The sequence below is a fragment of the Lepidochelys olivacea genome (genome assembly GCF_965140295.1).
Source record: "Lepidochelys olivacea isolate rLepOli2 genome assembly, chromosome: 3".
Classification (NCBI taxonomy): domain Eukaryota; kingdom Metazoa; phylum Chordata; order Testudines; family Cheloniidae; genus Lepidochelys; species Lepidochelys olivacea.
In genome coordinates, this window is record NC_140413.1 from 164,103,819 (window position 1) to 164,128,163 (window position 24,345).

The 24,345-nt window shown below is 38.2% G+C and overlaps 1 protein-coding gene and 1 long non-coding RNA gene across 4 annotated transcripts in view; one reads left to right on the top strand and one right to left on the bottom strand.

Annotated features, from left to right (window-relative positions):
• Window positions 1-12,082, top strand: part of LOC311518533 — a 52,773-nt gene extending 40,691 nt beyond the window's left edge. For both annotated transcript variants that reach the window (XR_014711010.1, XR_014711011.1), the window contains exons 2-3: window positions 5,770-5,913; window positions 11,010-12,082. This is a non-coding gene — a long non-coding RNA (uncharacterized lncRNA). The remainder of the gene's footprint in view (window positions 1-5,769; window positions 5,914-11,009) is intronic.
• The window catches only part of SPATA17 (spermatogenesis associated 17), a 146,855-nt gene that overhangs the window by 98,087 nt on the left and 24,423 nt on the right, over window positions 1-24,345 (bottom strand). For both annotated transcript variants that reach the window (XM_084624449.1, XM_084624448.1), the window contains one exon: window positions 20,386-20,489. In XM_084624449.1, coding sequence (XP_084480575.1) covers window positions 20,386-20,489 — 104 coding nt within the window. The remainder of the gene's footprint in view (window positions 1-20,385; window positions 20,490-24,345) is intronic.

Consider the following 24,345-nt stretch of genomic DNA (forward strand, 5'->3'; position numbering starts at 1 on the left):
GACATGGCCTGGTTCATTTTTATTCATCTTGGAAAGAAGTCTCCCACACCATGGCAGATATATTATAAAGCATGGAATTCACTGAGTACCCAATGCCGTTCCCACAGTAATTGGGTGAAGCTGAGTCCGGAACTACATAACCAGGATTCTATGCCCAGGAGTGGGGGAGGTTTGTGACTTCTTATATGATTAAAACTGGCAGCAAGTACCACTGCTACAGGGGAAATACACTCTCAGAATAGGGATCAGCAACTTTGTAGCCAGAGAGGTGAATCTGGGCTAGATAAAAACTTTTGAAAAGTCTACTGTTTTGCAAATATTAAGGGTGAGATTTTCAAAAGCTTTCAATATTGGCTTAATACTCCTTCCTATATAATTTCTTTTTTATCAGTTTCCTCTTTTAACATAGTAGAATGGATCAGCTCAACAAATGTAATTCCTCCTTCTTTCATTTTTCTCATTCTGCTTTGTTAAATGGGGAAGTAGGCGTTATTAGAAGTCATGCCAGTGTTATTAATCAAATGTCATGAACAACTGTGCTTGAGGAATGGGGTGGTTCTATTGCCTCCTTATACCTCTTACCATATAGTATTTGTCATGATTTAAAGTATTTAACTTTGCATGATTTATAAAGAAAACATGCTATTATAACAGATAAAGGTCATTGGCAAAAACAGATTTTCCTTCTTCAGGGTATTTTGAAAAAAATTGGCTGAAAAGTTTACTGTCTGACTCACTTCCTTTGATATCAGTGTCTGCATGTGTTTGAGGGAAAAAACAGGAAAGTTGATATAACGGGAAAGTTTATAATGGGAAGGGGTGAAGAAAAGAACCACAAAAATGATACAAGAGCTGGAAAAAATGTCTTACAATGAGAGACTTAAAGATCTCAACCTCTTTACTTGACCAAAAAGAAGGCTGAGAGGTGACTTGATCACAGTATATACCTACAGTAAAAGCTGTGTTATCTGGCCCTGTACCAACCAGAAAGCTCTATAAACTGGCATTTCTAATCTTCATAGAAAGTCCGGTTTATAGTCCTGTTGGCATGGGGCCAGGAGGCTCCCCACCTGGCTCTGTGTGGCTCCCCAGAAGTGGCAACCTGTCCCGGCTACTCCTAGGCAAAGGCTGTGGTACTCGGCCAACGGGCACTGCAGAGCCAGCGTTCGGAGCGGGGGTAGCACACAGAGCTGCCTGCTGCACCTGTGTCTAAGAGCAGTCGGGACAGGTGGCCACTTGTGGGGAGCTGCCCAAGGTGAATGCCCCCCAGATCCGGCACTATGAGCCCTCTCCCATCTAGTCCCCCTGTCCCGAGCCCCCTCCTGCACCCAAACTCACTCCCAGAGCCCAGGCCCCGCACCCCCTCCCGAGCCACACCCCCTAGCCCTGCACCGCCTCCCACACCCAAGCTCCCTCCCTCTTAGTTAACTGGCATTTTTCACTTACTGGCACCCCCCTATTCCGCCAACATGCTGGATAAAACAGTTTTTACTGTATCTTCCCAGGGGAAAAAAAATCAGGTACTAAATGTATCTTCAGTCTAGCAGAGAAAGGCATAACAGGAAGCAATCGATGGAAGTTACAGACAGACTAATTCAAATTAGAAATGTTTCAGAGTAGCAGCCGTGAGGCACAAATTTTCAACAGATTAACTATAGGGACAATGTTTCAATAGAAGTGATGGATTTTCCATTTCTTGATGGAGTCTCCATCTCTTGATGTCTTCAAATCAAGGCTGGATGCTTTTTTGGAAGAAATGTTTTAGTCAAATACAAGTTATTTGGCTCAATGCAGGTGTAACTGGGTGGAAAACTACAGCCTGTGTTATATAGGACGTCAGACTAGATGAACACAATGGTCCCTCCTGGCCTTAAAATCAGTGAATCCATGAATCTCATCCTGAATTATGGCACTGGAATTATGGCACTTTTTGTCCATCCCCAGTAAAAAATATTTTTTTTTCTATTTCGTGCTACAGTCATAGCCAGTAAAAATGACACATTGACCTCTCTTAGTTCTGCTCGTGAATATTAATGAGAAGTAACTCTTCTCTTTAAATAATGGGAGGCTGTATTTTTAATTATCTGAAAGCAATTGACAGTGAAAAACCAGAATTATTCATTTTTTCTATAACTTTTTTCATAAAAAGTCTTTTCAAAGAATTGCTGTAGTGAGCTATGGAGTCCTACAGGTTATAAGTCAACACAAAGAGCCAGACTGTGACTTTTTGTTGCAAAAGTGCATGTCAGGGTAAAAAGGGCAGAATGACAGTTCCCCTCACACTTGCTGATCTTGCACAAAGATCAGTCAAAATACAGCCCCTGAATCTGGGGGAGTGGAAACAATGCATGCACATATCATCCCAAGTCAGCAGAGTGAGCTGAGACCATGACTCTATACCTACCTCTTCTCCAGGCCACAAAGCAGACCAGAAGCACCAAGAGGCACAAGCTTCATTGTCCTAAAGAATAGGGTAGCCTGCAGAGCCCCTGTGCATTAAAGAGCTGGCGGAGCATGCCATCATTCTAGTATTCCCCTGTTGGATAATGAGGCACCACATAATACTTTACTCAAGGCACTGTCCCTAGCTAACTCTGAGCTTGCTCCTCAAGTGACCACCCAACCTGTATTTTAAGGAACAGCCCTTATTTGGTGCCTTGTATCCGTGACCTATATGAAGAAGTATTTGATCAGCTAAAAGTATATTTTCTATCAATAATCAGGCAAAGAATCATACACTGTGATAAAAACATGATTTTGTATCACGTGGGCTGTTATGCCTTAAGTAGTAAACTCTGGTCCACATTTTTCATTTTCCTTTATTTCCTTGGGATGTAGCTGGTTGTCCTTTTTGACGTACTGTGTTCCAACAGATTTCAGTAACTGCACATGTGAATAAGTGCTCGCTGACATGAATCAGAGTTGAACAATCTAGCCAACAGAGGACCAAATTCAATTCCTTGACCCACTGGTTGCACACAATTTTTTTTTTACATAGAAATGAAACATTTTTTTATGCTTGTGTAATGCTTCTGTAAACTCATAACTTTAAATTGCTTACTGGATTATTAAATAGTGAACTGCAAGTTGAAAAGAATTTTCATAGAATTTTTTTAATGGCAAATAGCACTTTTTTTTAATCAAGTGACCAAACTCAGTGGCATGTAAAATTCTGAACAATTTTAATAACCTAAATTGTTAAAATGATTGCTTCTAAAATATCCAGCTGATAAATATTTATATACTTTTCTCTCACACAAGTCTGTAGTTTTCAAGTTATAGAAATATTTGAAGTGCGGAGACTTCCTTAGGTAACCTGGTCTAACCTGTACTATGGATGGCCTGTCATTTATCTACAAATAGATAAAAACTGAACTGCTATCATTTAATCAGTTACAACCTGAAAATTATATTTTGAAAATCAAGTTTATTATTAATATGTAATCTTTAAGTAACCATATTTAGCCTCCTAATTTACACAATATTTATGATGCTCTACATGTCCTTGAAATAGGGAACAGGGACACTATACCATGAAAAAGTGGTCTAGCTGCTGGAGTTCATAAATTTTGTTCAGCTTTGGATGAGTTCAAAGAATTGCCATGTAAGAAAAGCCTTACAGAGGGAATTTATCTGATTATGGCAGTAATAATTACCCAGCTGTTTATTGCAGATAGAGAAATAATTCATGTAGGCAATAGGCCGTGGTGGCAATGACACTCCACATTTAGTAAATATGCAAACTGTTCACTTCTAATTAACGAAGCTAGAGGATGCCCTTATTAAATGTATAAACTAAAAGTGCCTTCCTGACAAGTGATGAATTGTTACATTGCACAAACTCTTGCCACAGAATTATTGGAGTGAACTTGGGGCTTAACTTCATTAAGAGATCTTGTGGGATAGTTAAATGAGGATGGACAGCATAACAAGGTCTACCTGACAGCCAATGATATGTTAAAGCTTAATGAAACTGCACCTTTTCCTTCTTTCTACTTACTTTACTGTTAAGATCCCACTTTAGATAAAGTAGAAGACTGGAAAGTTACTTAAATTAGGACAATGCAAAAGCATGACACAAGTCAGGATTTGACTGGTAAAATCCATCTAGAGAAAAGACATTAAAGATTAGTAGTAATTTTCAGAGAAATATTTCAACATCAAAAATCCACCCATTCATTGCAGTGCTTTCAAAGCTCACTGCTATAAAATTATTATTTGTAATGTCACTCCTACTCAACCTTGCCATGAATTAATCCATTAAAAGTAGTTTAGATCACAGTGGACTAATTAGTGCAGTGAGTGAATACACCAGCCTTTCACTTCTGGAGACCCAGACTCAAATTCTTCCTTAGGTCACAAGTGAAATAAGTTAATGGCAATTATTTGTAAGGCTCAACAATGTGCTTGGCGCTGTACAGGATACAGAATCTTTGGGATTATATCATCTAATGAATTCGTTTACAGTTTTGAACTACAATCTAATTAATTAGTTAATGTATTTGAAGATGAAAAGTGATATGTAGGTGCAAAGAAAGTGGATATTGGTGCACGCCACAAAGCTACCAAAGAATGTGGCAGGACAACTGGCAGCATCTGCTCGAGAGATACCCTCTAGGCAGGGTGGATAGATTTAAATCACAGCTATTTAAATCACTGATTTTAATCATGATTTAAAACAGGCAACAGGATACCTAGTTTTAAATAATCAATTTTAATCTTTTTTTGCATTTGTACTTTTTAGTTATTTTCCTAATAGTCTACCAGCCACATTTAGAAAGGGGGTCTTATTAACAAGTTAGGATAACCCATCAGCTAGAAAAGTTCCATTGCTACCACAAGTTAGCCCCATAGCTGGTGGTCATCACCGGGATGGACGTAGACCCTGGAAGAGGTGCAGTTTTTCTATATCACATAATTTTTAAATGGCATTGGGAATCCAATCAAAAAATAAATAAAATCACTAAAAGGGGCCATAGGTTGAAGACACAGTTTAATTTTGACCAAAATTAGCAGAAAGCTTCTAAATACAATTGATAATGCTCAAAATAGTATTGTTTTGGAAAGTTTGGGAAATATTTAACTCTAAGTGATCTATTTTATGTACTTCCCCTACTTTTTTTTTGCATTCAATTAAAGAAAATATCTGCAGTCACATGACAGTCTGAGCTGCTTTGTACTATGTAACACATCACAATATTTGTCATTATTTGTATAATGGACTGATTTGAGAAACGTTTTTATGATGTTAAGCACATAGTAAGACTGCTAATTATAAAATTTTTTGAAGTTTAAAATGCTCTGGCAGGCTTCATGAACAATATCCAATCACTCCACCAGCTCATGGACAGTTACATTACCCAAGGAAAAACTGTTCAGATACATTTCTGTTCTGGGAAAACTATGTAAAGTATTTCTCCCAACTATTGTACCGATAGATAACATAGCAGCGAAGAGAGAGACAATAACAAGTCCATGGAGCTTGAGACATAGGCAGAGATGATTCTACTTGACTTCCAGTGTGGTCATGTGAATTATGCTAGAACACTCAGAATAAATGGGGTGCTAAAGTGGGGCTTGGACTCAGATGTTGTGCACAAGATATTGTTCTATTCTTGGGGTAGATTAATTCTATTTCAAAACTGGTCTTGGCCAAATGAAGAGATTCATTCCAATGCATAAAGTGGCTATGGAGCGGGGATCAGATCTGTGTCTCATGCTGCCAAACATTCATTCTGTCAGTGGATGTGACTCCTCTTCATCTTTCAGTGGCATGGAAAAAAAGAGATGGCTGAAAACAGCAGCTGAGGACCCAGAGCTCATGGAGGGCTTGAAATGTCTTGGGAGCAGTGCATCTTAGACAGAAGAAGAGACGGAGGCAGCCTGTCTCACTGGTATTTTTAATTTACTGTGGTAAGAAGTAAGCACCTCTGGATAATGTATGCTACGAGTTGTTTGATAAGAACAAAACAAGCGAGAAATTGCCACCAAAATGCATATGAAATCATGCATCACTTCAAGTGTCCCCACTCAACAATGGATGGGGATCTTATTTCTAACATGGTTGTGCTGTCACCTGCTCCAGAAGCAATCCTCACCTTTGTGCAGTGTGGTTGTGAGAGTACCTGTGCAACAAGGAAATGCAAATGCTACAGCAAAGATTTGATGTGCTCTGATGTACGTAACTGTGACAGTGACAAGTGTAGCAACAGAGTATTAAACACATCAGACACAGATTCTGAGGAGGAATAGAAATGTTTCAACTATCAGCAAATTTACTGTGACTATTTCTGTGAGTAAATATAGCTTGAAGGGTTGTTGCTCAGTTATATGTAGGAGTTATATAGCTATAGTTCATTATTCGCACAATATACTCATACAAGACAGTCTACAGGCCTTCTACTAAGAATCATTACTGTTATATAAGTAGTTTACATGTACTGTCATTGTATTCAGTGGTAGTAAGAAGATAATTACAGTTGTATTGTGTAGCAAGGGGACGTGGCCTCCCTCCCCCATGGATTGGGAGACTCCCACGCCCATCCTCTGGTGGGCGGAGCCAGGCCCACCATACTGGAAACAGACAGGAGGGACAGGAACCAAAAGTATAAAGGGCAGGCTCTTGAGCTCAGTTGGGCTGGAGCCACCAGAGGAGAAGGATTTCTCCTGCCTGCTGCTTGAGCCCAATGGACACCACTACAGCGCCAAAGTCCTTAAGGAACTGCTGGACGCTGGGGACGCTGAGGAGCTGTCAGGGCTGCGATTATTTGTGTATCCCGGGGAGACAGATGATGACCCCAAGACACAGGTACCCCACAGCAGGAGAGTAGGAGGTAGCCCAGGGGAACTGGTTGTATTGTGGCCTTAAATTAGGTCAGCATGTTTCGGGTGGATCCCCACTGACCCAGTAGAGGAACACTCCACTACTGCTAGGGCCCTGGCCTGGAACCCAGTGGAGTCAGGTCGGCTCAGGTCTCCCTTAGACTCCCCACCTAAGGCCAAGATGCCTGAATTTGTCTGCCAGAGCTAGGACGTCAGATTATTTGCTGTCTGCCCAGCCAGAGAGCCGAATCCCTAGACCATTTGCTGTCTGCCCTGATGGAGGGCTTAAGCCCCTAGTCTGCTTGGTGCTCTCCCCTGCCTGCAAGCCAGAGCTCCCTATTTGGTGCCCCGCCTACCTGAGGACCAGGGCCCCTAGACTCTTTTGCTGCTCTGCCCCAACTGCAGGCCAGGGCTACCTTTTTGGCCCTCTGCCCTGTTGGAGGGCTCGAGCTGTTGGTGCTAATTCCCACTGAACTTGACCCCTACAGAGGCACTGCAGTGAGGGGGTGTGGCCTCCCTCCCAGACGGACGAGGAGAGATGGCCCCAACCTCCTACACATCCCACGTGTGCTTTAAACATATGTCTCTGGCCAAGCAGATAACATATAAAATATATGTTTTATAATTAGGGAGTAGAGGTCTTATTATCTGCATAACTTCATAAAAATAGCAGACAGAAATGTTTTTCTCAAATCAGTCGATTCTACAAATAATGACAAATATTGTGATATATTACATGGTAAAAAGAAGCTCATACTGTCATGTGACTACAAACGTTTGCATTAATTGAAGGCAAAAAAGAAGGAGAAAATGCATAAAATAGATCACTTAGGGCTAAATATTTCCCAAGCTTTCCAAAATAGTACTATTTTGAGTACATAGGTGCATTATCAATTGTATTTAGAAGCTTTCTGATAATTTTGGCAAAAATTAAATTATGTTTGTATGAGCTAGGGCCCTTTTTGTGATTTAACAATTTTTTCAGATTGGATGCCTGATGATGTTTAAACATTACATAATATAGAAAAGCTGTACTATTTCCTGCATCTGCATCCATCCCGATGATGACCACCAGATATGTGCCTAAAATGTGGTAGCAATGAAATTTTTCTAGCTGATGAGTTACCCCTTATTGCCCAAAATGGGCTGATACACTTCAAAGAAAGGTTATTTCTCATTGGTTGATAATCATTAAAACATGTTGATTTGCAACTATATATAGACTTTACACTAAATTTGCTGATCAGGCAAATACACTATATCTATACACATATTTTATTTATATCTATACACATTTATTTAAGCAATTGTATATCTTAACTTACATTTATTCCAATTCTTAATTTTTATGTTTTTATTATGCTAGAAAATGGTGAATTACGCATGTCTTATTTATGAGATGATTAATTTTTTACTTGTTTATCTCAAGATCTTTTTGGATGGAAATTCCAATTCAATTAAAAATTCACAAAGCAGCATATTTTAAAATCTAAAATGACCTTATATGGGTGGTGGATCTGTAAGAAAAAAAGTTTATCAAAATATGTTTTGCATTTAAAACTAATAAAGAAAAGTAGATAAAGTAAATAAAAATCTCATCCTCCCATACATTGTTTTTGTTCATGGATTGGAAGAGGAAAACAAGCTTTGCTGCTTTTTCAACTCCCAATTGCTTTCTTAACTGTCAATTAATTAGTCATTGAAGTGAACTAGTTGAATAAACTGAAATGAAGAAAATATTCTCTCTGCACCTGAAAAAGAGTCTACTATTGTCAAAAGCTGGTTTAGCACTTTAACAAAATCTGGTTCCAGGTGCTTAGTCAGTGATTTCCACCAGTTCAGTGGTGACTAACTTCCTTTAAAACTTGGCAGAAAACATGTCATTTAAATGATTTAGACCTTAAACTGGGTTGTTAATTTCAAATTGAATTTTAAACAGGTTTACTTTTAAATATATAAACTTGCATTTAATTTAAATTTTAAAAAATCCAATTTTTTTACTCTTAAAAAAAAATCATTGATTTTTATCCACCCTGCCAATAGGACTAGAAAATAGAGATGCTGCAGAGTTGGACTGAGTTATGTGGCAGAATTTGCATGGGGAATTCTGGATATTGCCTAACTGCAATGGTTGCTATTCTGATGTCATTGAAATGAGAAAGAACTTTCAATTAGTTCAGTGGAAACAAGATCTCAACAGCTATCTCTAGCTTTAGCCAGTGCAATTTTTTACTTTCAATTTTATGATTAAATGCACACAGAAAATTAAAAATATTTTTTGCAATATGCACTACAGTGACATTATTAAAATAAAGTCAGTTTTATCCACCGGGATAGGCTGTAATTTAAATTATCATAAAAAGAAAGGTTAAAAAAAATACTGTCCTATCAAAGAGTCTTTATATGATGAATCTGTTGGGAAGGTTGGGTTTCTGGACAGCAGTTATAAAGTAGAGTAGAACTTGCAAAAATACACATTTGCAGAGAACATTTTAGCTATATGTGAATACCTTACAGAAGTTTAAATATACAGTATGGCCATGGTCCAATAGGGGCTGAATCAGGCCCCAGGGGCATCATAATTCATTACTTGGGCTGTTCACACAATATATTACCATTCTAACTCAAACTAGATAAGTTATTTATAACTATAGTACCCTAGAATGAAACCTGACTCTGGTTTTCAGGTCAGGCGCTTTGGATCCTACAGCTATTAAGGTTAAAGTTTTATAAAGTCATAGATCTCTCAAGCCATGTGCACTAGGGCACCTAAACTTAATTTAAATAACAGGAGGCATATTCAACAACTCTGTTTTCAGTACCAGAAATTCCAAAGACATATTGAAAAGATGAGTTTGGATTGGTGGAGTAGATCAATTCATAAAACTCCAAGTAAATAAGTTGTTTGTTCTTTGTTCTACCTGCAAGAACTTTAAGAAGTTGCCTGAAAATTTTTGGCACATGTTGAAAACAGAATCAATTGCTATTTTGGTCAGTGAGGAGGAACTTTTAACTGAATTATAACTAATAAAAAAGATAAACATTCTTAAAAATATTCTGATACTTTGTAAAATAGCTGACGCTTGGACTTATCTCTATCATACAGAACCAGATGAAGGGACTTCTGAAAGCTCTCATTTTGTTAGTGTGACAATAGATAAAGTATTTCCAATCCAGTTTATGGAAAATAGCCTGACCTACAAAATATACCATAAATGAAGTGCTAGACATGCTGTAAGGTAATACCCTTCATAACTTTCCTAGCAACTGGACCTCATCCTGCAGACTTTACTCATGTGAAGGCTGTAGGACCAGGCAACCTCCAAGACCTCCAGCAACCTGACAGAGTACATTCCAATAATCTTAAGAATTAAGAAGAAAACGCTAACTTTACTTAATACTTTCTCCAAAGAAGATGAAGTTTGAGTTTTCTTCTAATTCAGTTTCTAAAGGACAAGATTCAAAGAAAAACTGACATTCTGGTCATATGTGTCTGATACTGCAAGTCATGTAGTACCTCTCGTAAGGTGCTGAAGTCAACAGAATTACACCATAAAAATGGTGAAACACAATGGAGAACCAGGGCCAAAATCCTTGGAATAATCTTCATTTAGCACATTTTCAGTTGTTTCATTAGACTTTAGACCTTTTTATATGTCTGTAGTGCATTGGACCAGCACATTCAGCTGTCAACTGAAAAGTTAGTGGCTTAAGCCCAGCTGGGAATGTCAGCTGTTTGCCTTTCTTAAAAGAAATTGGTGGAATCGTGGGATTTTTTAAACTAGTCTGGAAAAGAAGATTCATAAATGTTCTGCAGCAAACTTTCCTTTATTGTCAGGGAAACGTGATCCAATACGTATTTTGCATCGCTAACTTGTATGATTCTATGACCTCTTTGGGATGACATCTTTTCCAAAATCCTCACTGATGGTCACCCTCATTCACATAATCCCCCCCCCCCCCCCGGAGTTATTAGACAAAGCTCCCAGAATAATACTGTGACCTTTATGGGACATCTTCATGCCTAATGGATACTATACCTGTCCCAGCAATCTATTACAATTAAAATGGGATTTTATTATTATTTATTTATTTATTTATTATTTGGTGAAGTATGAATAATGGGCTAAAAATGATAACTACTATTTTTCCGACACAAAATGAAATATTTCTATTTTATTTTCTAGGTAAACAGATGCTGGTATTCAGGTGAAATTCACCACAATGAAGAGAACATGCCAAAGGCCCTACACACCATTAAAGACATGCTTAATACATAGTTCCAGTGGTATGTCAGCCTTTACCCAAGTCCTGCACTTGTGTGAATCACTATTAATGATGATAACAATAGTTTCCTTATGCCATGATGCTTGCTAAGTCTAAACTCAGCGAGGGCTGCCAACTTTAAGTCTGTGTTTGCCAGATGACACAGGAATTGTAAATTACCTGCCTTGCTTATACAAGAACCCAAAACCAAGCATCCTGCCACTGTTGTTGCTAGTTTTCTGCCATGTTGTAATCTGTGTTCTATGCCTGAAGATAATGTGATGCCATTTTCTGATGATAGACCCTTGCAAAGCAATGTGTATCTTACTGTTTTTCTATTTAGTTATGTCCCATAGTCCTACGTCTAGTTTCACTCCTGACATGTAGCAAAGTTAGTCAAAGAATTGTAAGTTAATCAGACAGTTGGAAACTGACATCATCTGTGAATTTTTATGATATAATAGCACCACCGTGCTAATTTATGTGAAGTGATGTCCATTTGCTTATTGTGGATTGGAAATTGCTTCACATAAAACAAAATGCTAATTCTACTACATCATAGGGAGTTATAGCCTATGCTAATTGCTTTTGACATATTTCTCCATGTAATCATTTTGCCAGCTCTTACAGTTGTGAAAAAATAAGGCTTTATAAATGTTTCTGAATAAGGTAGTGTGCTGTGTCTATTCTGTAGAAGTGAAACTTCAATGAGGAGTATTGGACATTTTCTGAGTTGTGTGGATTTTCAAATATATGTGCAACTTCCCAACAAATCCATATTCAGATACTACATGGTATATGAGCTCTATCTCTATTTTTCATTAAACAGCAATAGATAATACAGAAAATGATTTATTCATACAAACTACAAAGGGAAATTGTGGAAAACATGTTGTGGAAAATTTGTCAGCAAATCAGAATAAGTTACCAATGTTATAGCTACGTTAAAACAGAAAGGAAAGAAACAATAATACTAAGGATTCATACAGCACAGTGTTACTACTGTATCTTCAAAGGACTGTACAAACATTAAGAAATTTAATTTCACAGTATGTCCCTGAATTAGATAAGAGCCCAAGGGCTAGATTCATCCCTTTGTTGGCACTAAGGAGACTGCTTTTGTCTTTCCTCTTCTGCTGCTGCTGAGGGCTATGGCACATGCTAGGGCTACCCTACCTTGTGACTCCTGCTAGAGGGTTTGCAGCAGTGGGAAATAGCTGGAGTGTGGGTGTGCCCTGGCCACATCTCCTCCCACCCTGATTCAGCCCTCTTCTTATTATGGCCTGCCCTGCCCTGCTCTCACCCTACAATGCACCCTGTGCTGGGGTTTCAGCAGAGGCAGTGCAGAGTTGGTGCTTTGTAGGGTTGCATACTGCACCATAGCAAATTCACTGGGGAGAAAGGAGCTCTGCAGTTAGCATTATGAATTTACTATAAGACTTGACCTATGTATACAAAACTAATACTTAAGTCTGTATTATCATGAGATTAAAAAAATCTTTCTTCAGATATCATAGGAGCTAATTCTTACAGTTGTCTTTAATTCATATGAAAATAACGGCTTCAAGTATGCATGAGCCAGTCTGTCGTGATATGCAAATTCACATATTATATTCCTATTATTACTTAATCATATTTTAAGTCAATTTCTGTTAAATTGAATTATGTCACTCTATAGCTTTAAACTCAGCTTCTATTAAGTTTACTTTCTCCTGAGGTTTATGAGGTGAACACATGACTACTAAATGAGGGCAGTTACTAAATGAGGACAACTTTTATTTCAATTGAATGGTAAAGATGTGGCTGCTAGGTAAGGGTTGCTTCTTAAAAACGTAAGCAAACAAACAAAACAACCCAATCCACAACTCTAGGTGCCAAAACTTAGGCTCTTAAATCCATACTTAGGTACTTACTTAGAAGTGGCCTGTGCTTCAGAACCCCTTTTCTTGTTGAAGTCAAGTTTGAAAATTCTGGCCTACAGCCTTTCACTTTACAATGTGATGTCACAAACAAGCTCAGCCCAGACATATAAAGAGTGTGCAGCCTCACAGTTGATAGTGTTATCCATCCCCCTGATAAATTTGGGGAAACGATGATTCTACCTGGGATACACACTATCTTCCTCTTTCGTAAATTTAAACTGTATTAACAGCTTCCTCACAGCCTGATGATAGGACTTTGCCTTTCAAAACACCAAACACCAAAACACCTTCTTCCAAGGAATAAGAGGAAGAAGCACAGCTGCGTCAACCAAATGTTTACCAGCATTCACACTAGTCTGCTCAGAATTCATAAAGGACCTACCATGCATGCATCAAAAACACTGGAAAACAGACCTTAATGTCAGGGATTTATTACAATGATAGGATATTTACTTGCTGTGTTTTAATTTTAAAAATAACAGAATAAGACCCATAGCTAAAGAAAGTGTGAATAAAAGGTTGCAACTTTTGACTTTGATCAAAAATGAATCAAAAGCGCTCCTGTTGTTCCCATTGCTCTCCACTCCACACTACCATATCATCTGCCAACCTGTCATAGCTTCCATTTAAACAAGTAGTTGACATGAATAAGTTAGTTAAAAAGGATAACTTGCAAACCTCAAGAAGGTAGATGTCTAAAATAAATGGATATATATAGAGATATATACAAACTGCACACGTCAGCATGATGACCATCAAATATTTGTTTTTCTGCAACCATGGAATCATGGAATAAGGTGCATTTATTTTGTATGTTAAACTATCTAATCCTCACTTTACTCTCTAATCTATTTTGCCATGACTATTTTCAAAAGTCCAAAACTCTTTTTTGCTCTTTATAGGCAATATAAAAATGTTGCTTTCTTTCCCTCTAAATGTGGATCAGTTAAAGCAAGGATTTAAAATCAGCTCGTCAAAGAACCAGGCATGGCAATATGCAGTCTTGGACTAATATTGATTTTAAGGTCCGATATCTCATGATATCCCAAAAGTGAAATGGGTGTTTTATTCTGTATAGGAGTTGTGATTCCAGGTTTTCTAATGATATACACAAATTGTTTCTAGCTCTGGCATGTTGCAGATATAAATCCATATAACTATGACATTATATAAATAAAGAATGAATTTTAGCAAATGTTTTAAGGTTTAAAAAGTATTAACTTTTCCGATAATCTAAGGCCTATATAAATTAACTAAGACAAATAATTGTGACACTTTTCAGAGTAGCAGTCGTGTTAGTCTGTATCTGCAAAAAGAAAAGGAGGACTTGTGGCACCTTAGAGACTAACACATTTATTTGAGCATAATCTTTCTTGAGCTACAGCTCACTTCATCGGATGTATTCAGTGGAAAATACATTGGGGAGATTTATATACACAGAGAACATGAAACAACGGGTGTTACCATACACACTGTAACGAGAGTGATCAGGTAAGGTGAGCTATTACCAGCCGTAGAGTGGCAGGGGGGAAAAACCTTTTGTAGTGATAATCAAGGTGGGACATTTCCATCAGTTGACAAGAACATCTGTGGAACAGTTGTGGGGGGGGGGAATAAACATAGGGAAATAGTTTTACTTTGTGTGTGGAACGACCCATCCATTCCCAGTCTTTATTCAAGCCTAAGTTAATTGTATCCAGTTTGCAAATTAATTCCAATTCAGCAGTCTCTCGTTGGAGTCTCTTTTTGAAGTTTTTTTGTTGAAGATTTGCAACTTTTAGGTCTGTAATCGAGTGACCAAAGAGATTGAAGTGTTCTCTGACTGGTTTTTGAATGTTATAATTCTTGATGTCTGATTTGTGTTCATTTATTCTTTTACATAGAGACTGTCCAGTTTGGCCAATGTACATGGCAGAGGGGCATTGCTGGCACATGATGGCATATATCAGATTGGTAGATGCGCAGGTGAATGGGCCTCTCTCTGATAGTGTGGCTGATGTGATTAGGCCCTATGATGGTGTCCCCTGAATAGATATGTGGACACAGTTGGCAACGGGCTTTGTTGCAAGGATGGGTTCCTGGGTTAGTGGTTCTGTTGTGTGGTGTGTGGTTGCTGGTGAGTATTTCCTTCAGGTTGGGGGGCTGTCTGTAATCAAGGACTGGCATGTCTCCCAAGATCTGTGAGAATGATGGGTTGTCCTTCAGGATAGGTTGTAGATTTTTGATGATGTGATGGAGAGGTTTTAGTTGGGGGCTGAAGGTGATGGCTAGTGGAGTTCTGTTATTTTCTTTGTTGGGCCTGTCCTGTAGTAGGTAACTTCTGGGTACTCTTCTGGCTCTGTCAATCTGTTTCTTCACTTCAGCAGGTGGGTATTGTAGTTGTAAGAATGCTTGATAGAGATCTTGTAGGTGTTTGTCTGAGGGGTTGGAGCAAATGCGGTTGTATCATAGAGCTTGGATGTAGACAATGGATCATGTGGTGTGGTCTGGATGAAAACTGGAGGCATGTAGGTAGGCATAGCGGTTGGTAGGTTTCCGGTATAGGGTGCTGTTTATGTGACCATTGCTTATTAGCACCGTAGTGTCCAGGAAGTGGATCTCTTGTGTGGACTGGTCCAGGCTGAGGTTGATGGTGGGGTGGAAATTGTTGAAATCAGGGTGGAATTCCTCAAGGGCTTCTTTTCCATGGGTCCAAATGATGAAGATGTCATCAATGTAGTGCAAGTAGAGTAGGGGCATTAGGGGACGAGAGCTGAGGAAGCGTTGTTCTAAGTCAGCCATAACAATGTTGGCATACTGTGGGGCCATGCGGGTACCCGTAGCAGTGCCGCTGATTTGAAGGTATACATTGTCCCCAAATGTGAAATAGTAATGGGTGAGGACAAAGTCACAAAATTCAGCCACCAGGTTTGCCGTGACATTATCAGGCATACTGTTCCTGATGGCTTGTAGTCCATCTTTGTGTGGAATGTTGGTGTACAGGGCTTCTACCACCATAGTGGCTAGGATGGTGTTTTCAGGAAGATCACCATTGGACTGTAGTTTCCTCAGGAAGTCAGTGGTGTCTCAAAGATAGCTGGGAGTGCTGGTAGCGTAGGGCCTGAGGAGGGAGTCTATATAGCCAGACAATCCTGCTGTCAGTGTGCCAATGCCTGAGATGATGGGACGTCCAGGATTTCCAGGTTTATGGATCTTGGGTAGCAGATAGAATACCCCTGGTCGGGGTTCCAGGGGTGTGTCTGTGCGGATTTGTTCTTGTGCTTTTTCAGGGAGTTTCTTGAGCAAATGGTGTAGTTTCTTTTGGTAACCCTCAGTGGGATCAGAGGGTAATGGCTTGTAGAAAGTGGTGTTGGAAAGCTGCCTAGCAGCTTCTTGTTCATATTCCAACCTATTCATGATGATGACAGCACCTCCTTTGTCAGCCTTTTTGATTATGATGTCAGAGTTGTTTCTGAGGCTGTGGATGGCACTGTGTTCTGCACGGCTGAGGTTATGGGGCAAGTGATGTTGCTTTTCCACTATTCTAAAATATGTGAATTAAGGAACATATATGATGGTGCAGTTTGGTATCTTTTTGTGTGTGTGTGTGGATCATCTGCATAAACTACTCATAGCTTTCTCATTCAAGCAGTCTTCCTAAACTCATACTACCTATTGTAATGACAAACTTTAATGTGCATTTACTCCATCTAGTTGGCAGCTCTAGCCACCAAAGTGTTTGCTTCAGTGTTGTGTCAAAGCTGGTTTTCGGGTTATGTGGAGAAGCTCAGAGCTCTAATACCATTGATACAGCACTAAAGGAAAAGTCTTGATGAAAGCAGCTAAAGGATGAATGAGTTAATTAAGGGACAGTTTCATCAGTAATGCTCCAGCTGCTTTGTTTCACTCTGGGGATGAAAAGCAGCCATAAACGTGGCTTAACCTGAGCCAGGTTTATTAATACGTTGCAGAAGTGTACCATGAGTCTGGCCCAAACTTTCAAAATATCTGTAATAGTAAAGCTGTAGGAAAAATCAATCATTTTATAAGGGTGCATCTTTAGACACTTAGTTCTTCTCATTTGTCTATGCATTTTATTCACGGCATTTATTGTAATAAAAGGTTAAATGTTTTTTATATACACTAAATAAATAGTTACAACTACAACTAAATTGTGAGTGTCCCTGAAATGATGTGTTGGGGGAGAGAAGTATGCAGAGAACCTCTCTCCAACCTTCAGTAGCACTCCCATGCATTACACGGTCATGATATAGGCCCAGCACTTCCTAGCCAATGTGCTTGGCAGCACTTCTTGATTGGATGGAGGAAAATCTATCTGAGTTGAGAATATGGCCCGGGCACACGTCCCCATTGCATGCCTGCTGGAGTCTATGAGGTAGGTGCTCGGGGGCAGTGAACACTACTTTTTTAATTTATGCCAATGAAGAGATCTATGCAGTGATACTTATTTCTAGAGAAAATCCATTGATTCTCTTTCAGTACACAAAATATGTATTGTATCTGATCAGTTCGGTTGACAAGTTCATTACAAAATGTACAATTTATTTCTAATGTGCAGGGTAAATTTGGGTTTAAATAAAAAAAAAACTTAGTGGATAGACTAATAATAAATAGTTACCAAGATCAACAGAAGGATATACTAATGAAATTAGTCAGGAAATTAATTTAGCTATGTTTTCAAACGATTGCATCATACATTTAATGTTACAAGACATAAAGTAACAGTCAAAACCAACATCTATCTAATACAATAATAGCGAAAGAGAATATGACTTCCACTTTGAGTTTCTGTCATAAGTAAAGGATGTTCGTTCTTCTGCACTCAAACTTAATAATGTTTTATTAATGCTACCATGTCTATGGCTAATTTTTAATTTCATAATATCGTTTTCTTGTTCATAACCTGGGGCAGTTTTTGCATATCGGGCAAGAGGTTACAAGTGTATATGTCTACCAAATGCACACTCAGCCTTTAAACTAATCAAACTAATTTATCTTTGTAAAACGTCTTGTCTCAGTATGAAAATATATTCTTGCATATGTATTAAAATAAAATACTATACCACTAACTATGGAGTAGATGAACTATAACTAAATCCAAGGTTGCATGGTGGCCTGTGCACAATAACACTACTTTGCCTCAGTGATTAAATAAATAAATATCTATATACACACACAGTTTTCAAAAATTTAGCGTTGTATTTATAATACCATTTAATTCACAAAGATGAAATAGCATTAATTGTTGTTATTAAATGCTAATAATGAATAAAAGTATTAGAAAACATGGACTTCAAAAATAACAGATCAGCACCAAGAAAACTTACCCTAAAATAAAGCTTAAAATGCACACAGGTAAACTGTCAGTGGATTCCAGAATCCCTAAGAGCCAGAATTCAGATAAACAAAGAAGCAGAGTATAAACATATCAACAAGAGAAATAAACCTAGGAGACTGAATATGTCACATCTACGATGGACCTGATAAATGACAGACAAAACAATAGCTCTATACATTAAAAGAAATAGTAAGAAATCATTTCCTCTCCTATTTGCCACAACTCAAGATTTGAACAAAATAGCTACATAGTGTATTGACACTGTACGCATATTAATGATCTGAAACAACCATTAAGGAATTTAATGAAAGAGCCAAATATCAGAATACAAAAATAATGCAGTACAATACCAAATGTATGATATATGAAACAAAGAAAAGACATATTGGGAGAAAAAACAAAATATAAACTGCAATAAATCCATGTTCAGTACAGTAGAAATGCCACTTCTCATTATCTTATTTTATCTATATATGTCATAGTCTTGTAGGTCAGTTACTTGCTCTTGTTTCAGGTTCAGGAACCAAGAGGAGATGATTGAACTATTTTGAACAAGGAAGTAGACTTGCATCTCAGCAGTTCATCCAGTTACAAAGTACTCATTTTAGACTTCCAGCAGGGTAAAGAGTAAATCCTAGACAGTGATTAAATTTATAGCCATACTGATATCACTGGCCAGAAAAAAGCAAACCTGGGATATGTTGTCAGAATTCGGACTGGATGTGGCAGGATGTAGAGATGATACAAATACAATTCCCAACATTAAAATTGTTTTCAAATTTGGTTTCTGTGGTTGAAATATGAACCAGCTTTGTGTCTAAATGTGTCTAAATGAACAGTAAACAAAAGGTGGATGGAGGCAGTTATATTACTTCTAAAGCAACATATTGATGAGACATGATAATTTACATATTATCATAAAGAAGGTGCACCATAAAAGAATAGACAGCTACTCTTACAGAAGAATACTGGAGATTAATAACTACAGACTTTTAAAAATGGTTAGAATACCTGTGTTATTTATTTCATACAATACACTTGCATAATATTTTATTATTTTAATAAAATAATAATAATTAATAATCTGGTTGAACTTGCAATGTCACCTTGACCCAGATTTGCAGAAATTAGTTTTAACTAAACAACTTACATTTAGCTCACAAAAATAGGTGAGGTTTTTTTTTTTGTTTAGTTGATTTAGTTTGTTTGCTTCTTTGTTTGTTTTGAACACCTACAAAGTTGCCTGGGTAGTGTCCAAGTTATTCCACTAACAGGCAAGACAACTATCTTTCAAGACAATCGAAGTAAGGGCAAAGAAAAGATGGGATATAAAGATAAATCACTCAGTGATCATGTTAATGAAAATATGTACAGAGCCTTATTGTATCAACTGTTGAAAGGAACCCTACAAAGAGCTGGCAGCAGTGTTTTATTATGTCTCTAATAAAGAAGCATTTCTGACATCTGTAAATTACCTGTCTTAAAGAAAAACAAAGTCTTGAAATGTAAGGGTCCTCTGATGAAGCTGAGGTCAGTAGAGTTACACCTGGGAATAATTTGGATGGCAATGTTTTTATTTATTATTTATTTATCATTTATTTATGCTGCAATTGCAGAGCTCCAATCACAGGCCAATCCCTCACTGTGCTAGGCACTGTACAAACACATAACAGAAAGATAGTCCTCTTCCCCAAAAAGCATTCACTTTAAGAGAAACGACAACAGGTGGATACAGACAGAAAGGGGAGCACAAAGAAACAATGAGACCGCATTGGTCAGCATGAGAGGCAGCGATCTCAACACACCACCTCCCTAATAGTTGTCAGGTTTTCTGTAGGACTCATGGCAACAGCAAATGACTACTGAAATCAATGGAAATTCTGTATGGGGACCGGATACAGAATGTAGACCTAAGTCTTTATATTTTTCACTGTCAACAACCAATTTTCAATGCAAACATTTAAAAAATCCCTTAATCGCCCACACACTTAATTCTGAAGAAGAAATTAAAGTTTTATCACTCTTTTTTATCTTTACCTGACAATCTCATTATTCACAGAAATAGCTTCCAGATATTTCTTCAGTGCATAGTAATTATGGATATATTTTCGAATATAATAGCCTCGCCATCTTTTCTGAATCTAGAAGAAATGTAATTTTACTTTAGTATATTTCATGCAATGTAGTAGTGAAAACAGTTTGCAATACGCTTATAAAATACATGTTATATTTTTCAAAGGATGATGGTGCTTTAAAAAGTGACATCACACATATACGTAAATATATCTTTCCATTAATACAGTGAGGGTGAGAAGTAAGTCTTGTACTAAAACTGTATTAGAGATGTTATCAAGAGATGACAGTGATTATAAACGAATAGTGATTTAAGTCGTTGCCTGCATTGAGGTGTGGCAGGGAGTAGGGGCTCTGCACAGGCATCTACTCCCACCGTCATTGCACCTGGTGACACAGGTCCTGTAAGTGGGGTAGGAAGAACATCCAGAATGTTGTAATCATTCACAGTGCGTAGCATTTTATCACCCCAGCTCTACTGCACTCTCAGCTGTGCACTGTGGGTCTGATCCTAAGCCCAATGAAGTTAGTAGAAGACTTTCCACTAACTTCAGTGGCTTTTTGATCAGGGTCTCTATGAGGTTTCCAGTAGCACTGCATGTTCTACCATTCCCTGGGTCCTGCAGGCAAGTGGCATCATCCTGCAAGGTGCCGACCACACACTATATTCATTACTATTAAGAAGCAAGACAGTACAGGGCTATTTGTTAAGTAATTAGTCATAATATTTTCATAGAATGCTATCCTTCCAACAAAACTGATGGGAATTATGTAGAAAAAAGATCAAGGGAAATTTCTTACATGTAAATAATTACCTTAATGTAGTCCTGTTTATTAATACACTATATTAGGCCATGTGGTCTCCTAAACATAGCATCAGGAGAGGGGGATTCATAGCTCTATGTATTTTAAATTTTAGGCCACAATTCTGACTAGAATTTCCCAAGAATTTAATCAACAACACTGCTCAAACTAGCTCTGCTGCTTAATTCTGACCATGGTGACTCTAAAATGTTGATTATTTTAAATCACTTTAGGTTTAGCACTGTGATATCTGTTTCTTTGGAAATGGAAGTAAGAAGTAATTAGCAGCAGAGTTGTAAGAATTCTTGTAATTTCAGTGGCTGCTGACTAAAAACCAGATTAATTCCTATGTGGACATGCAGAGACAGAGAGGAGGCAGCTTGTTCTTCCCCTATTCAGAGGATGTGAGGGCCAGTGCAGAGGGCTGCTCCCACTCCACATTTTCTTTCCTGTAATATAGATCAATGTATCTTTTCTCATGTTGACTTCTGTGTATATTTCCTCTCTGCCTTCTCTTTCCCTCCATCCCTTATGTAACTTTCCCTACATACTGTTCTCTATTTCCTTCCTTTTATTTTGTCTTCTCCTGTTTTACCTAAGATCTCTCTGTAGATATGACACTTCTCATTTCTAATTTATCACTCTCAGGTTTATATCACAGCCTTATATCACTCGCACGCCCATTCACCTCCCAACACCCATCCCCACAGCCCAAGCTCCACACACAGCACTTAGAAATGTTACTCGACACCTAAAAGCCAAAGAGCTAAATCTACTAGCTAACATGCAAAAGATTGGGGTCCCACTGCCCAGGAGCACTATCCAGGTGAGAAACTACTCGCTAGCTATTGGGAAAGGAGAGGATGCTGGGACTGATACCACAGATGCATTCCTAACCCTACCCAGGAACTCTTTCTGCCTAGTAGGTGCCTGGAAAATTTGAACACCCCAGCACAGTTACCAAAAACAAGAGGAGGATTTTTCTCTTTTTTTGTTGCTCTTGCCCTAAACAGCGACCATCCCCTCCAACCTTCCCCTCTTGAGGACTCCTGGCCAAGGTAACAGCACAATATATATGCTAACAAATTTAAACAAAGCCTTTGTTTAAGTTTGTTAGCATATGTATTGTGCTGAATGCCCTCCCCAGCCACCTCCTGCTCCTTTAAGGAACAGAGCGCAGCCCCAACCTCTCCCCCCCACCCCCGGAAGGCAGGCCTAGCCCCAAGTCTTTCCGATACCCCGTACCCACTAAAAATCTCTTGCCAATACTGCATATTGGAAGGTCTTTGGGAGAGGGGCTGCCTATTACTGTATATCTGCATACTATCTAACACAACAGGTTTGGACTGCTAGGCACTCCTGTAATATAAAATAATAAATAATAATTATGTAAGCTGCTACAACGAAGGTTAAGTATTAGACATAGTCCTCTGCACTACATGGTTATAATTCTTGTGTCCCTTTCCCATTCATGTTCTTATACACAACAAGCATGCAGAGTAAAAAAAGGAGAGGAAGGGGAATAGTGAAAATGGGCATATTTGCAGAGATCTGGGTTTAAACAAAATTTTTAGTGTGTGAATGCACGGTATGTTTTCATCTTTGGCCTCACTACTGCTATTAGGCAGGAGTAACTTGGCTGCCCTATAGCTGTGCTCTCCTTAAAGCAGTCTCCTTCGAACTTTTGTACCTTATTTTGTAAAGATAAGGAACATTTTGTACCTTATCTTTATTAATGTGATACTCCAAATTTGTGTGGTCCACGATCAACTTCTTTACGGAAATTTTTCAAGATTTAAAGACAAAGGATGAAATTTTGTCCCTACTGTAGTCAATGGCAAAACTCTCAGTGTTTTCACTGGGGCCAGGATTTCACCGCAAGTGTCAAATTCTGTCCTCGATTACAGCATTATAAGTCAAGGGTAACTCTATGGACTTCAAAGGGAGTACTCTAGATATATGCTAGTGTAAATGAAAGCAGACTAGATTTCAAAGTTTTTAATGCTATGATTCCATTTTCCCAATTCTGCATGTCAGAGGCCACATGAGGGCATGCATCTATATGATACAAGCTGTTTAGAGAATAAAGTATATCTTCAAGCTTTTACACAAAGGTTCTGTTTATGTTAAAATTTGCTACATAAAAGTTGCTGAAAATTTTGCTTTTGCAACAGAGTACAATGTTTTATGATTATATTGCTTTTTAATTCCAAGGTGAATGTTTTAACACTTCTAAAAAAGACAACTGTGTATGCCCTTCAAAGTAATTAGCAAGTTTCAACAGTGATTGGTACAAAACAATTATTGTCATTGATCAGCACTGAACAGATAATTTTAAACAAAGTCATTGTGTGCTCAGCAGATTACAGCTTGTTAACAGGCAAGTTCTAAATGACCTCTTAAGCTAGTCAAATCAATGATGCATATTCCTCATTAAGTAACATCAAAATGTAAGTGGTCTTATAAATAATGTTTATTTTAAGCACTAAAACTAATGGCAAAACCTTGATATATCAAAAGCCATCTGCTCATGGAGATTTTATTATTATTATTATTTTATTTTGAGGGGATTACTTTGGTTGCTGAAAATTCATAGCAACCTTAAATCGCCCAAACAGAAAGAGAATAATATATCACCGCCCAATATTCAAAAAGTAAAATTGATTAACGGAAAATAAATTCAATATGATAAGCTTATGTTTTAAACCATTTCTGAATGTTTCTGTTTTTACAGAGGGGAGAGAGAGATAACAGTAGCTAGGGCCAAATAATCCAGGGAGATAGCTTCTGAACATGACCTATGAGTATACTTTAGGCCTGGTCTACACGACAAGTTTATGTCGGATTTAGCAGCATTAAATCGAATTAACCCTGCACCCGTCCACACAACGAAGCCATTTTTTTCGACATAAAGGGTTCTTAAAACCGATTTCTGTACTCCTCCCCAATGAGGGGATTAGCGCTGAAATCGACATCGCTGTTTCGAATTAGGGTTAGTGTGGACGCAATTCAAAGGTATTGGCCTCCAAGAGCTCTCCCACAGTGCACCATTGTGACCACTCTGGACAGCACTCTGAACTCGGATGCACTGGTCAGGTGTACAGGAAAAGCCCCGGCAAC